This window comes from Chamaea fasciata, unplaced genomic scaffold (assembly GCF_029207755.1).
Source record: "Chamaea fasciata isolate MVZ Bird 193981 ecotype frontalis unplaced genomic scaffold, bChaFas1.0.hap1 SCAF_15, whole genome shotgun sequence".
Taxonomy (NCBI): domain Eukaryota; kingdom Metazoa; phylum Chordata; class Aves; order Passeriformes; family Sylviidae; genus Chamaea; species Chamaea fasciata.
Genome location: NW_027094100.1, coordinates 2,896,909 through 2,909,792, shown reverse-complemented (window position 1 = coordinate 2,909,792; position 12,884 = coordinate 2,896,909). Strand labels below are relative to the sequence as shown.

The following is a 12,884-nucleotide window of genomic DNA, read 5'->3' as shown; positions in this document are numbered from 1 at the left end:
TGGCCCAGCCAGAAGCTGTGTGGGCACACAGCAGGGCAGTCTGAGTGGCCAGGGCACAGCAAGCAGTGGGACTGCTGCCTTTGTCCCCTACAAGGGCTATGCCTGAGCCCCCAATGTCACGTAGAGCTGTGAGGATGTTACTCCTTCAAGGAGACACTAAGCCTTGACCCCAGGCCAGGCTGTGCCTGCCATTCCTCTCTCCAGTCCATAAGTGCTGCAGTTTGTGCTGGCGCTGGGGCAAGGAGGGCTGAGTTGTTCTTGCTGAACTTTGTCATCAGGATTCCGCATGGAGTATCCCGGCCGGCTGAGTGGATATGAAATGACTTAGGTACTTTTTCATCTTTTGTGAGAAGTATACTTATCTGCAAATAGTAGAGTGCCCAAAAGAGGGCAGCCAGGCTGGGGAAGGGCTTTGAGGGGAAACCATGTGAGGAGCTGCTGAGGGCACTCGGTCTGTACAACTGGAGAGGAGAAGAATGAGGAGAGACCTCATACAGCAGGGTACAGAAGGTTCCCTTTCTGGGGAGGGGAAGAGGAGGGGCAGACACTGATCTCTGCTCTGTGGTGACAGTGACAGGACCCAAGGGAATGGCCTGGAGCTGTGTCGGGGAGGTTTAGGTTGGATATTGGAAAAAAAATTCTTCAGCCTGACGATGGCTGAGCATAGGAACAGAGGCCCCAGGGAAGAGGTCACAGCAGCAGCCTGACACAGTTCAAGAGGTGTTTGGACAATGCTCCCAGGCACAGGGTGTGAGGGTTGGGCTGTCCTGTGCAGGGCCAGGAGTCAGGCTCGGTGATCCTCTTCCAACTCGGCTTATTCTGTGAATTACTGGGCAAATTATTTCTATGCATCCAGATTTGATTTATCCTCTATGTGAATATACAAGGGTGGTCTACTCGTGGCATTAGTACCTTAATGTGCAATAATGGCTGGGTAAATGAGAAACGAATGTGTTAGTGGAAGCAGTTCATATGTCATTCAGGACATGTGGGCAGTTTCATTTTAGGAAAACAAGGCTCATGGGAGAACATGGTCCAGAATAAGAAAAGGTCTAGAGAATATAACTGTAGTATTTCCATCTTCCTTTCCTCAGATTTTACAGTAAATTTAGAGCCATGAAGGTATCAGGAATCATAGAGATAAATTTCTATATTTCTGGATGTAAAATACATATCTGGAAATTTCTTTTTATATATGTTTGTATGTAGATGTGAAAAAAAAATATTATCCAAGGAGAAGTTATTCTGCCATTATATGCTGCCTTACAGAAAAGTCTCAACTAATATTTTGCAGAAGCAAATTCCAGAAGTTAGTATAAAAAACTAATTTAAAATCTACCAGCAAAGAACACATCTTTATTAGACAGGGAAATTTCTAGAATATTTCTTGTCTACCATTAGGTCATAAGACTATAAGGGGATTTCTGAGAAACAGCATAGAAAATCCTTTCCCAGAGGTTCAGGGGCTGATTCCATTTGTGCTCTTGACATGGTCCACTTCTCAATTTTTTTTTAAATTTGATCAGTTACTGGAAAGTGCCAAGTTCCCAGATAATCAAACTCAAATGGGTGAATGAGTTTTGTGAATAGTGTATTTCAGTGCCTGTACCATTTTCCTCAGACAAAGTAAGAACAGGATGCTAATCAAAGTAAAATCATCTGGGCTTGTAAGGGCTGTTAATATTCCACAGAATATCATCAAAATGTTTTACTGTCTATGTACAGCAGCTTAATTAAGGTAATATAGTCATAATTTATGTGTATTTGCAGACATGCCACCACCAAACAAGAAAATTTGAAAACATTCATTTTCATGGTGACTTTAGTAATTTTAACGTGTATTCTATTGTCAACGTGTACTCTACCTGGAGTGGGCTACTATGATTCAGTTCAATCCATTTTTTGTATTCATTTTGGTTTGATTTTGATCTTTTTATTAGTAAGTCTAAGGTTAGTTTGCTAATGTGGCTGAAGCAAAACTCTGATCAGTCAAACTGGTTTTGTTAAATGCCTTCTACTGAAATTGCACATGATTAAAGTTTACATTTTCCTTAAAAGTAGCTTTATCTGTCAGGCTAGAACTCTACACTTACTACAGAAAAAAAAAAATGAAGTGCCCTTGAGAAGCTCATTTTTAGGACTGTTGAGTTCCCTGTTTTTGACTAAACTACTAAATTTCTGATTACTACATTAAATATTAGAAGACAGCAAAAATATACTTCTAACTAGAAGGGTTTGGGTTAATTTGGTGTTGATGAAAGCTTTTTTAATGACAGCCTTTTTATATTCTTTGTACACAGTGCCACTAAATGCTCCATTTCTTGAGAAGCACTGCCTGGTGACAATTCTTCACCGGGCACTGTGGGCTGCGGGGCTGTTTGACCCCAGGGTGACAGGGCCACACCCGAGCCCGGGCACTGTGTGCTGAGGACTTGGGTCAGGCTTCCAGAAAAAATCCATCCCCTTCCTTTAACTGATGAGCTTCAGGAATGAATTTAAACTGGGCCCCAGTTTTACATTTCACACGTGTGCATACACACATATATCCAAAATGTGCTTTGGCAGTTAGATATGAGACTGGGAAGAGATGATACAGGAAGGGGAACCAGATAGATTTAAAACTCTATGAGCTTTCCTGGCTAATCTGAGAAACAAGTTCTAATACTTTTAAAAAATCTAGTTACCTTCTTTATTAATAGAAGACACTTATTTGTATGTTTTATTTAGTGTGTGAACTTCCGTCGTTTAGCTTCACTCTGACAAATATATAGAGGAAGAGGAGAAAATATAAATCCATAATATTTGGACAAATAAAACTACTGTTTTAAAAACACAGAGCGCAGAGCTGGTTTCCCTGCGAATTAAGAAATTAGTTAAATAATTGGCAGTTTTATTGCCAGCAGCTTCAGTCTGGTTTTTGTTTTTAGCCCAATAAAATGAAGCTCAAATTACTTTGCTTTTTAAAATCTTTGAAAGCCTTAGGGACCAGGGAATGTTTCCCTTTATTTTTTTACTGCCCTGTTCATTACTGTAGGAAACAAGTACATAAGCAGAAATCAGGCAGCAACTCTGGACTTTCTGAGAACCCTGGGGGTCTCTGTGTGCTTTAAAAATGTATAAGATTTTGTCCACTGAGTCGTTATTAACTGCTAGAGATCACGTGTTTTGACATTGTCTCAGAAAGTTTTGCCTTTAAACCAAATGACCTCCTGATTCTGGTATTGATGCATTCTTTCTTCTGGAATTTCGGGGGAAAAGAAAACAGTTAAAATGTAAGGTCTGTCTTGGTTTCTTTAGCAGATATTAAATTACCAGTTGCACCAAATTTAAATCAAATTGATGACAAAATTCTATGTTACCTCACAGATGGATTTGCATCCTTTCACTATCTCTGTGAAAGACTTGTACATGTGAAAATGAGCTTTATTTTTAAAAAAATCTCTTTTTGAGTAATCAGATGCATAACTTCAAAGCTCATGCTCTGTCCTGCAAATGTGAGGTTACATACACACTAAAGCAGGTCGTGTCATTAGCACTTGTCATGAGGTTTATGGTAACCACACACCTAAGTGATTAATTATTTGGAGCCAAAAGAGTAGCCTAAAATTTAGATCTTTCCTACCTTTGTTTTGTGTATTTCATCCATTTTAGATACATTCTGTATTTTCAAGGTTAAGTCTCGCTAGACCAGCGCACCAGAGATTTCTGTAAGTAATTCATTAGAGTATACAGCAGAACTGAGCAAAATTTTTAAAATTCTGATATTTTCAAGCTGAAAACAAATCCCCTGAGCTTTTTAAATTACTTCACTTTATATTTTTTTTCTTGTCCTTGCAGGAACCAACTTCACCCTGGCGGAGCTGGGTATCTGCGAGCCGTCCCCGCACCGCAGCGGGTACTGCTCGGACATGGGCATCCTGCACCAGGGCTACTCGCTGAGCGCCGGCTCGGACAACGACTCGGACACGGAGGGCGGCGTGTCCCCGGAGCACGCCATCCGCCTCTGGGGCAGGGGCATCAAATCCAGGAGGAGCTCCGGCCTCTCCAGCCGCGAGAACTCGGCGCTCACGCTCACCGACTCTGACAACGACAACAAGTCGGACGAGGAAAACGGTAGGCCTTGTCTGTAGCCCTGGTTCCGTGCCTGAGGTGTTTTGGTTTTCTGAAATTCTTTTCCCCCTGGGAATTTTCTGTAAGCAAGAGACATGTTTTTGTAACTGTACTTTTGTTTACATTCTTTCCCTAGGAGGGACTTCTTCTTGATGTCCCTCTGGTCCGACCAATGTGATTGAAGAGGTTTGTCTTTGCTTCACCAATCGAATTGGTCTGTGTAGAATAGCATAAAAAGGGAGGCACATCCCAAGAGTAAAGGAGTCATTTTCAGCCTTCTGAGGTCGGAGTCTTGTGTCGTTGTGGTGTACAACAGCATCACTTTTCCTTCAATGTATTCCTAACCTCACAAGGGCATGAGCATGCTTTAAAATACACCAGTCTGCTTTCAAAGGGGAAGGTTGTGCTTTCTCAGTTTGACTGAAGATGGTTTTTAGGTGCATTTTGGGGTTTTTCAGATGCGTTTTGGGGTTTTTTAGATGTGTTTTGGGGTTTTTTAGATGCGTTTTGGGATTTTTTAGCATCGCTATCAGGAAACTATTATGTGTGCATTATATGATAGATGTTGTTTGATCTTAGAATTTACTTTTCATGGCGTAATCTGTCACAGAAGTTTGTGCTCCGAGTATCTTAAATTAAACTTAATGGTGAGAAGCAGAAAGAAATTTCCAAAGAGAAATAGTTTTTATATGTGATTTTTCTACACAGCTTGAAGTAATATTAATAATCCGCAATGTGCTGGTAGCTGTAACAATGATGCTAATTTGTAACAGTCAGATTTAATTTTAGGTATTTTTTTTCATGGTTTTGAAGTTGTAAAAACAATTCTTTTGCTCTTTTATTACTGGTATTGGGGAGCTTTGGGAAAGCAAATCTATGCATCAGGCTGAGGCAGAGCACTTATGTTTAGTGTTGTTTAAAGTCACAGAAATGAGACTTTGGGCACAGCACCAGTCACTTGTGGCCAAAGAGCCTGGCAGTGGTAGAGTCTGAGTGTCCTGTGTTCAGCACTGTCCTCTCAGGTGCACATGTCCAAATTCAGGTTATTTGTATGGATCCACCCTACAGTTCTTACCTGGGGAGTTTTCTGGGCTCACGTAGATTTAAACAGAACTCAAGAGGGAAAATAGTAAAAAAATATTTGCAGGAATTTGTCCTCCATCCTATAGGGTAATGAAAGTGCAAACTCAGCTTAGTTAAAATTGGAACAAAGGGGTTTGGATCTTGTTGTTCTGAGGACGTGGTGAAAAGGAACCGCCCTAACATCATCAACCCTCAGAGCGACTGTTCCAGCAGCTGATACCAGCTCTCTGCTATACCAATTGGGATCAAATTCTGTTTGATACCAGTTGGGTGCCTCTCAGAAGAGGATTTATAGGTGCTTATTTTGGGCTCCTCCCTGTACTCGCTGCCAGTTGTCTTGTTTTCAGCAATGCGGGTGTGCTGGGCTCTGGAAACACAAGCAACTGCTTGTCAAGGCAAACAGGACAAAATTACAGTTTATATGTTGATAGAAAGATGTTCAGCAAAGTGCAATTGATTTTGTTTGTAACAGCAGTCTTTTTTTGTTGATTTAAATTGAATCTTCAAGTAATATATCCTCTCCATAGGCATAGCAGGATACATTTCTTTATCAAAACTAGGGAGGAAATGTGCATTTACTAATAATGGTTTGTACAAGGAAGCCCATGTTTTAAAATAAATCAGTGACTCGTTAATTGATTTTTCCTTTTAATGATACTGTTCACAGAAATATGACAACTTCCGTTGATTTTAGTACAGTTTTGTTAAAGCTTCTGAGCGTAATTTCAAATAAAAAACCTGACTAATAGAATTCTGGCACTACAGAATGATTGAGCTTCAGTTCTGTAGCAGGAATTCACTTCTGTCCAGGTGTTTGTCTCCATTTCTGTGGCAGCAGTGTGTCACACTTTTGTTTAAGAAAACATAATCTCAGAACTCACTTTTATACACACAGTCACAGGCTGATAAAAGAATGATTCCGTTCACTTGTTTTCCGTTTTCCTCCCCATAATAAGTGAATTATTATGTAATTGGAAATACAGGGCAGTGAATCCATTTTTCATGTTTCAAGCAATGAATAGGAGAAAGAACGACATGATCAAACAGCAAGCAAGTAATAAACCAGTATGTGGAATTCATTTTGGGTTTCTGTGAGAAGGGTTTCTGTGTGTTTGGTTGTTTTAAAAAAACATCACGCAAGTATGAACCAACTGTTGTGTACACAGAGGTGTTAACTCCAGTAAACTTTTTAGCCTTACTCTCTCAGAAATCCTGGTTAGCTCAAAAATCAATGTTTTTTCACATCACTGATTTTATGAAGTTTTGGGATACATTATCATATAGATTGACAGTTGCCCCATTGGTTCAGCACCACAGTGTGGACACTTACAAAACCATCATTAATTTCTCACACTTGTGCCCAGCAGTGGTTTCCTACATAATAAACACTGTGTCCTTCAGAAGCAGATCAATAACCTGCTAGGTGTTCATCTTGAGAGGAAGTAACAAGAATCTATATTTCAAGAGAAATTTGTACTCTGATACGGTTTCATATTTGCAGGATACCAGCAAAAAGCAAGGCATTACTTGGTATGAGACTTTACCCATCTATGCCCGGCAATATTAGAAGGAACTCATTATGCTCACACCTCTGAATTTATTGAAAGTACTGTTAAAGCTTTTTCCCTGATACAGCTCAAGCGTTATGAAAGAGTAGTTCAACTCTAAAAGATGATTATTTTCTAAATATTGAGACGCTATCACAATTTAAACTTAAAAAAAAACCCCAAACAAACCATACCTCTCACAATTTTTTGCATCAATAAATGTATTTTGTCGTTTTGTCATCTCCAAGTAGCACAGAGGAAGCTTAATTTCTAAAAATTGCTCTCATTCAAATCCATTCACAAAGCTTGTGACATTTGCTGCGCTTGAAGATTTAGTATGATTTAATTTTATCATAAACCAGAATGCTGTGAACCTTGAAATATTAGCAGGCTTGGAATGCTCATAGATAAATTGAAATAATGGAAACTCATTAAGTTCCATGTTTTCCTCGGTATACTGAAATTCTTCCTAACAAAACACCTTACTGATATTTTAAAAACACTTCTATTTTCAGAAGTCTGGTTAGGCTCTAAATTCTTACTGTATATTGTAGGTTTGCTGCTGTCTAAATGTGGCTATCTCTTCTTTAGACAGATCAATTCTGAATCTGTAACACAAATCTGTCATCTCATTGTTACTCAGCATGATGTACTGGGTTGTGAAATTTAAGTAAAAGATTTAACTAAATTTTTTTGATGCATACAAATGTAAAAGGCCAGTTAGAAATATAGATCACCTCTGATGTCATGTGCCAGCTTTGGAGAGAGAATCACCTGTTGGGGACACAAGGTGTGAGCTCTAGGGGATACAGCACTGTTCCTGAATGCTTATTTTTATTTTGATTACATCTTGTATCTATTTATTCCAAAACATCATGGCAAACTTCTCAAAAGGATTTCTTTTCATCAGTTGCCATGTTCTTTTCTAAGCCCACAGTATTTCTATTTCCAGAGTAAAGCTTAGGGGCTGGTCATGTTTAGGTAATGACTTTGAAGCAACCACTCTTTCAGGGTTGGTTTCTTCTGGGTGATTTTTTGTGGGTTTGGTTTTCTTTGAGGTTTTATGTTTGTTTGTTTGGTTGGTTGGTTTGTTTTGGGGTTTTTTGTGGGGTTTTTTTTTTTAAGTTGAACTGAAAATTATGTTCTGAAGAATATAAAACATTGTAAAATAAAGTAAAAAATCCATGAAAACAAAATTATAAGGAGCATTTATTTACATAATCTTTTTGCAACATATCTGCAGTTTTCTCTTTTCCTGGCCTCGCTGTTCTTGAATGACCAGTTAGAGGCTGTTAGGAAAGCAGTGAAATTCAAGTGACATAAGGCAGATGGGAGTGAAAAGATGAACAGACCAGTAGCAAAGAAAAAAGATAATCTGAGGTAGAAGAAAGGAGAATGGAAAAGTAGGATGTAAACTCAGGGCAAATCTTGGTTTGAGTGCTGAAATGAACTCGTTGGCTCAAAGTGAACCCAGAAGGAGGGTTTTCAGTTTGATGTGAATCTAGAGCCTGGTAATTCTCCTGTTGTGAAAGAGAAAATTTAGAAATGGTGTTGGTGACTTTTTTTTTGGTAGAAGGTTGTTCCCTTGACATTTTATCTGCTTGTACCATTATTGTGTATAATGGATAGATAACGTCATTGGTAGAATGGGACGTAACATAAAATGTTTATCACAAGATTTCCATCCTGATATTATAATAGCACACACTTGAGACGTTTCTGTTTTACATTTGTGTGTCAGAAAAGGAAAAAGAGTGTCTTGATGGAGGAAAAGAATTACCAGGACTGAAGCCACGTTATTAAAATAATGTCAGATCAGAAAATGTTATCAAGGCATGCTTTTATCTTAGTAGCTGCAATTCTGAACTGAAAAGCAAGACAAGAATGAGTGGCGAGGAATAAAGCAATCCCAAACTTCAGCAGAACAAGGGAGAGTTCAAGGTCATGCTGTGGTAATCTGGGCACATTTTAAAGAAATGCACCACAAAACACTGTGGTTGTGGCAGCTCTTTGTAGATAATGCCTACGAGAAGCAAAACATTTTGCTCCTAAGAACCATTTCTGTATTGATAGCCCAGCTTGGGAGGGTTGAGGAAATGGTGTTTTATTGGAATGAACCTGGGGAGTCCCGGCAGGGAATCCTGTGGGGCCTTTTCCTTTCCTCATTTCACCTTTTCTTCTGGAGAAAATCTTCTGTTCTTCACCGACTCCAGCCTCAGGTGTGACAATTCAAGTCAGGTGGAAGGCTGCTGTAGGGAGCTGCACTGATATTTTCAGGTTCAATAACCAGCAGTGTTTGCTATTTTAGACATACTGGTGACAGTGACTTGTTTTTATTCTTTCATGTTGCTTTGACGGTGCTTTTTATTGAAGTAATTAAGAGTTGAATATCAGACAATACTTGAATATCAGACAATACCTTGTGTGCATATTACTTACTAAATGAAATAAAGAAAGTAAATTATAAGGTGAAATATAAAAAACTGTATTTTTGTTGTACTTCTGGTTGAATCCTATGAAAAATTAAGTAAATCATATTTTTCTCTTTTTTTCCCTGCTATGAAGTTTTCAATGGCAATTTCCTATAGTAACTTCCCAAATGCATATGTTAATCTTAAAACATAACCCCACCTCAGAATTCAAACTGACCTCACAGTTTATCATTGTTTCAAATTTTATGAGCAGTATAATCTGAGCTCTTCCTTGGATGTTGTTAAATAGCAAACCTAGAACTACAATAGAAAAGAAAAGAATTTATTGCATCAGAGTTTACAAAAAGCCACCAGACAGATGACAGCCAAGGAGTTTTTCTTCCTTCCACTGTTGTAATTTTGACATGTTGTTATCAATATTTCATTTTTTAATTTTTTTTTTTCAGCTTTCTATTTCACACTTCATAATTTTCAGGAAAGATTATAGCAACACTGTAGTTCTACTCTTGAGACTATTTTGGGTTTGTCGTACGCATGCTAATGTCTCTGAGTTGTAAGGGAGTAAAAAGTAGAAGCTTTTTATGTTGTTGATCCCAGAATTCTGTTTGGGTTAAACAAGTGGAAGATTAAGCTCACTTCCTAGACTTCCCCACCACAGAATATTCACTTTCACCAACAGGAAATACTTTCCTTGTTAATGAAAAGGGATGTTTTGACAGTGGTGATGCAGTTGGAGCAGATCTGCGTCGTCTTCAACTGTGTGTGTGTGGGAAATGTAATATGCCCTCATAATATTGGGATAGAATATCGATATTTTGGGTACAAGGAGCAGCAGGGAGAGTGCAGACCTGCTCTATATGTCATGGTGGAGTGCTGGTTTCTGCAGGGAGAACTGTCTGGGAATGTTGTGCCTGTTTCTCTCCCAGAGCGCCCCAGGTAGCCTGGAAACAACAGGAGGAGCTGATCTGAACGAGGAGAGAGGAAGAGCTGTCACAGTTGTGGGATCTGCTGGGAGCTGAGAAAGTGGCCAGATGGTCCCAAGGAAATGATGGGATTTAAATGAAATGTCATACACTCAGAAAATGGCACCGCACACGTCACACATCTCCGAGGCTCCTGCAGGAGCAGAGCTGGGGAGGTTAGCTCCTGCATGGGCAGACTTCAGCTCTTCTTTAGGAAGGCTTGTAAAGTACTTTGTAAATGACAAATTTAGAAAGTCATTAAGCGCAGTATCAAAGCTCGGTTTCTTAAGTGGATCCAATTTTGATGTGCTCTCAAAACCTGAGGGCACTTCTGATAGGAAGTGGTTTCCTAATGAGGGAATTGACTAGCAGGGATGACTTTTAAAGACTTAACTACACATAAACTCAATTTGGTCCAGGTAAATGGCTTATGTATTCAGGGCAGAGGGAGTCTAGATGATGGGGTTAAGGACAAAAAATGGATATGTAGTACTGGTAAACTTTAAAGCCCTGTGTAAGACAGGAATATGAAATGACAGTATTAAAAAGCTTAAACATTTGTTGCAATTTTAATATAACCCAGCAAGACTGCCGTGTAGCTTGGCAGGATGATGTGATGAATTACTGCTACACTGTCTGGTATATAGCGAAAGAGCTCAATAAATACTATCTGGAGCAGAGTGCTTGATGATATACTAGAGATTAAGGATGGAGTTGTGGCAAGACAGCACTGCTTTGGTGGCCTAAAAGGGTAAACCTAAATGCCATCTTGACATTCAGTTGCTCGTAGCTGACATTCAGCCCTTGGGCAGCCATTAGATTTTCCATTCAGATCCGTGTTGACCTGAGAGATGTGCATCAGGATCTCGGGTTTCATCCTCCCAAGGGATACAGGTATTTCTCAAGCGCTCAAGATTTTAGGAGGAATGGATGGAATGCTAAAACAAACAAGCAGAAAACCCAACACAAGCCCACAAAAATCACAAACCAAACCAAAAAGTCCTCTTGTATAGGGTGGGGTGAGGTCTTACACCATGGATGTACAGGCTGTTCTCCCCCATTGATAACAGGCAGGGCTTCAGCACCTGTAAAATTTTTTCATTGCCTCTAAAGTGACTCCAGTGCCACATTCTGTGCCCTGCTCTGGCACAGCATCATTGGGCTTTTTGTCCATAACCCACATGAGGGCCTGCTGAAGCTGCATCCTGTTTGCAGTCTTTCTCTTCATGGTGGGGTTTTTTTTTTTGATAATATGAATGCCCCCTCATAATTGAATGAACTAAGGCAATCAGGGATTGAGAATGGGGAATTGAAGTCCGATATTTAGCCAGGAAACTGAGGAAAACAGAAATATGGGCTATCAGGAAAATACTGCAGCAGCTGGGTTCATAAACTGCTGAGGCTAGCTGGGATCTTCCTTTTTCCTGAATTCTAAGGAAAGAGCTTTTGCCTGCAGCTGTATCTACATCACTGTGTGAAGGTCACAACATGGAGAGCTTTTAAAAAAAACCTCTCAAAATAACCACAAGATTTTTCAATTATTATTTAATCATGAGCCTTTCCATCTAGTAGAGAGAAATGATGAAACTATGTTTAACAAGAACTCCATTACAGCACATTATTCAGTTTGTCAATTATTAGTTTCATAAAAGAAAACTTAGATGATATAGGTCACCCAGGTAAGCAAGCAGCAGCGCCTTTGTTCAAACCATAACTGAGTTAGAATAATGCCTTTTTATTCTTTTCTATGAAAGAGATGTGTGTCTGATAAAGTCAATCCAGCTTGGTGCTAAATGCATTGTGTGTGGCTGATGAATGATAAAACCTTTGCAGGAAGGTCTGCGGGTTTGTCTGTACTTGGTGTTTAACTAAATTTATTAACGTGAAACAAAACCTATGTATTTTACATCTCCCTTGTAAACTGAAGCACGGATCAAAGGAACCCATACTCTGAATTTATTTTGTCTTGCCTTTCAAAATGAGAAATTTTGCCCAAAGCTTCCTCTGAATTCGTCACACCAGAGACTGCTACCTTTCCTCTGTATGTCATCCCACTATTAATAATCTCCCTAATTACAAAGACTTGCATACTTCAGTGATTAGTGCATAATTACGTCAAGGTACAAACTGCTTTTTCTAGTCAATACTTCATTTATAAAGCTCAGTCTGGCCAGTCAGCTCAGGTGGTGCAGTGAATGCCTACCGTCACATGTGTAAATTGTGTCATTACATTTTCTAAATATTTCATGGGATGTGCTCTGTGTTTACACTCTGCACACTGTTCTTTTCAAGGAATCTGGCAGCTTGGAGAAGGCAATGGATTTGAATTGATTGAAAATGTGATGTTGAAGTGTAGGGTAGAATTCCTCTTCAGATGGAAAATGAATAGGAAATGGTGCCTTACCCCTGTTGGTGCCAAACGTTTCATATGTATATATTAGAATGAACAGAGCTTTTTGAAAACTAAACTATCCCATAACTAATGAGTTTCAAAAGAGATGATTCATTTTTCATTCTCTTTCATTATAAAACTTTTTTCATTTAGTTCTTAAGTGGCAAGTTATAAAAGATGCTTCCGAAGTTCTGTTCCTTACGTTAAAGGGGAGAAAATCTAATAAATAAGCCTGATTTCGTTGGTGGTGGTGCTTGGGTTTTTTTTGTTTAGGTTGTTTTTATCCATAAAGTTTTTGGTGACATTTTGCAGAAGCTCCTGTCAGAACTGAATGCTTCTGTCAGATACTATAGGAGCA

The 12,884-nt window shown here is 39.2% G+C and overlaps 1 protein-coding gene across 5 annotated transcripts in view; it reads left to right on the top strand.

The window, feature by feature from the left end:
* TENM2 (teneurin transmembrane protein 2) overlaps positions 1 to 12,884 on the top strand; it is a 615,717-nt gene that overhangs the window by 166,274 nt on the left and 436,559 nt on the right. For all 5 annotated transcript variants that reach the window (XM_066196982.1, XM_066196981.1, XM_066196980.1 and 2 more), the window contains exon 4: positions 3,838 to 4,113. In XM_066196982.1, the coding sequence (XP_066053079.1) occupies positions 3,838 to 4,113 (276 nt within the window). The remainder of the gene's footprint in view (positions 1 to 3,837; positions 4,114 to 12,884) is intronic.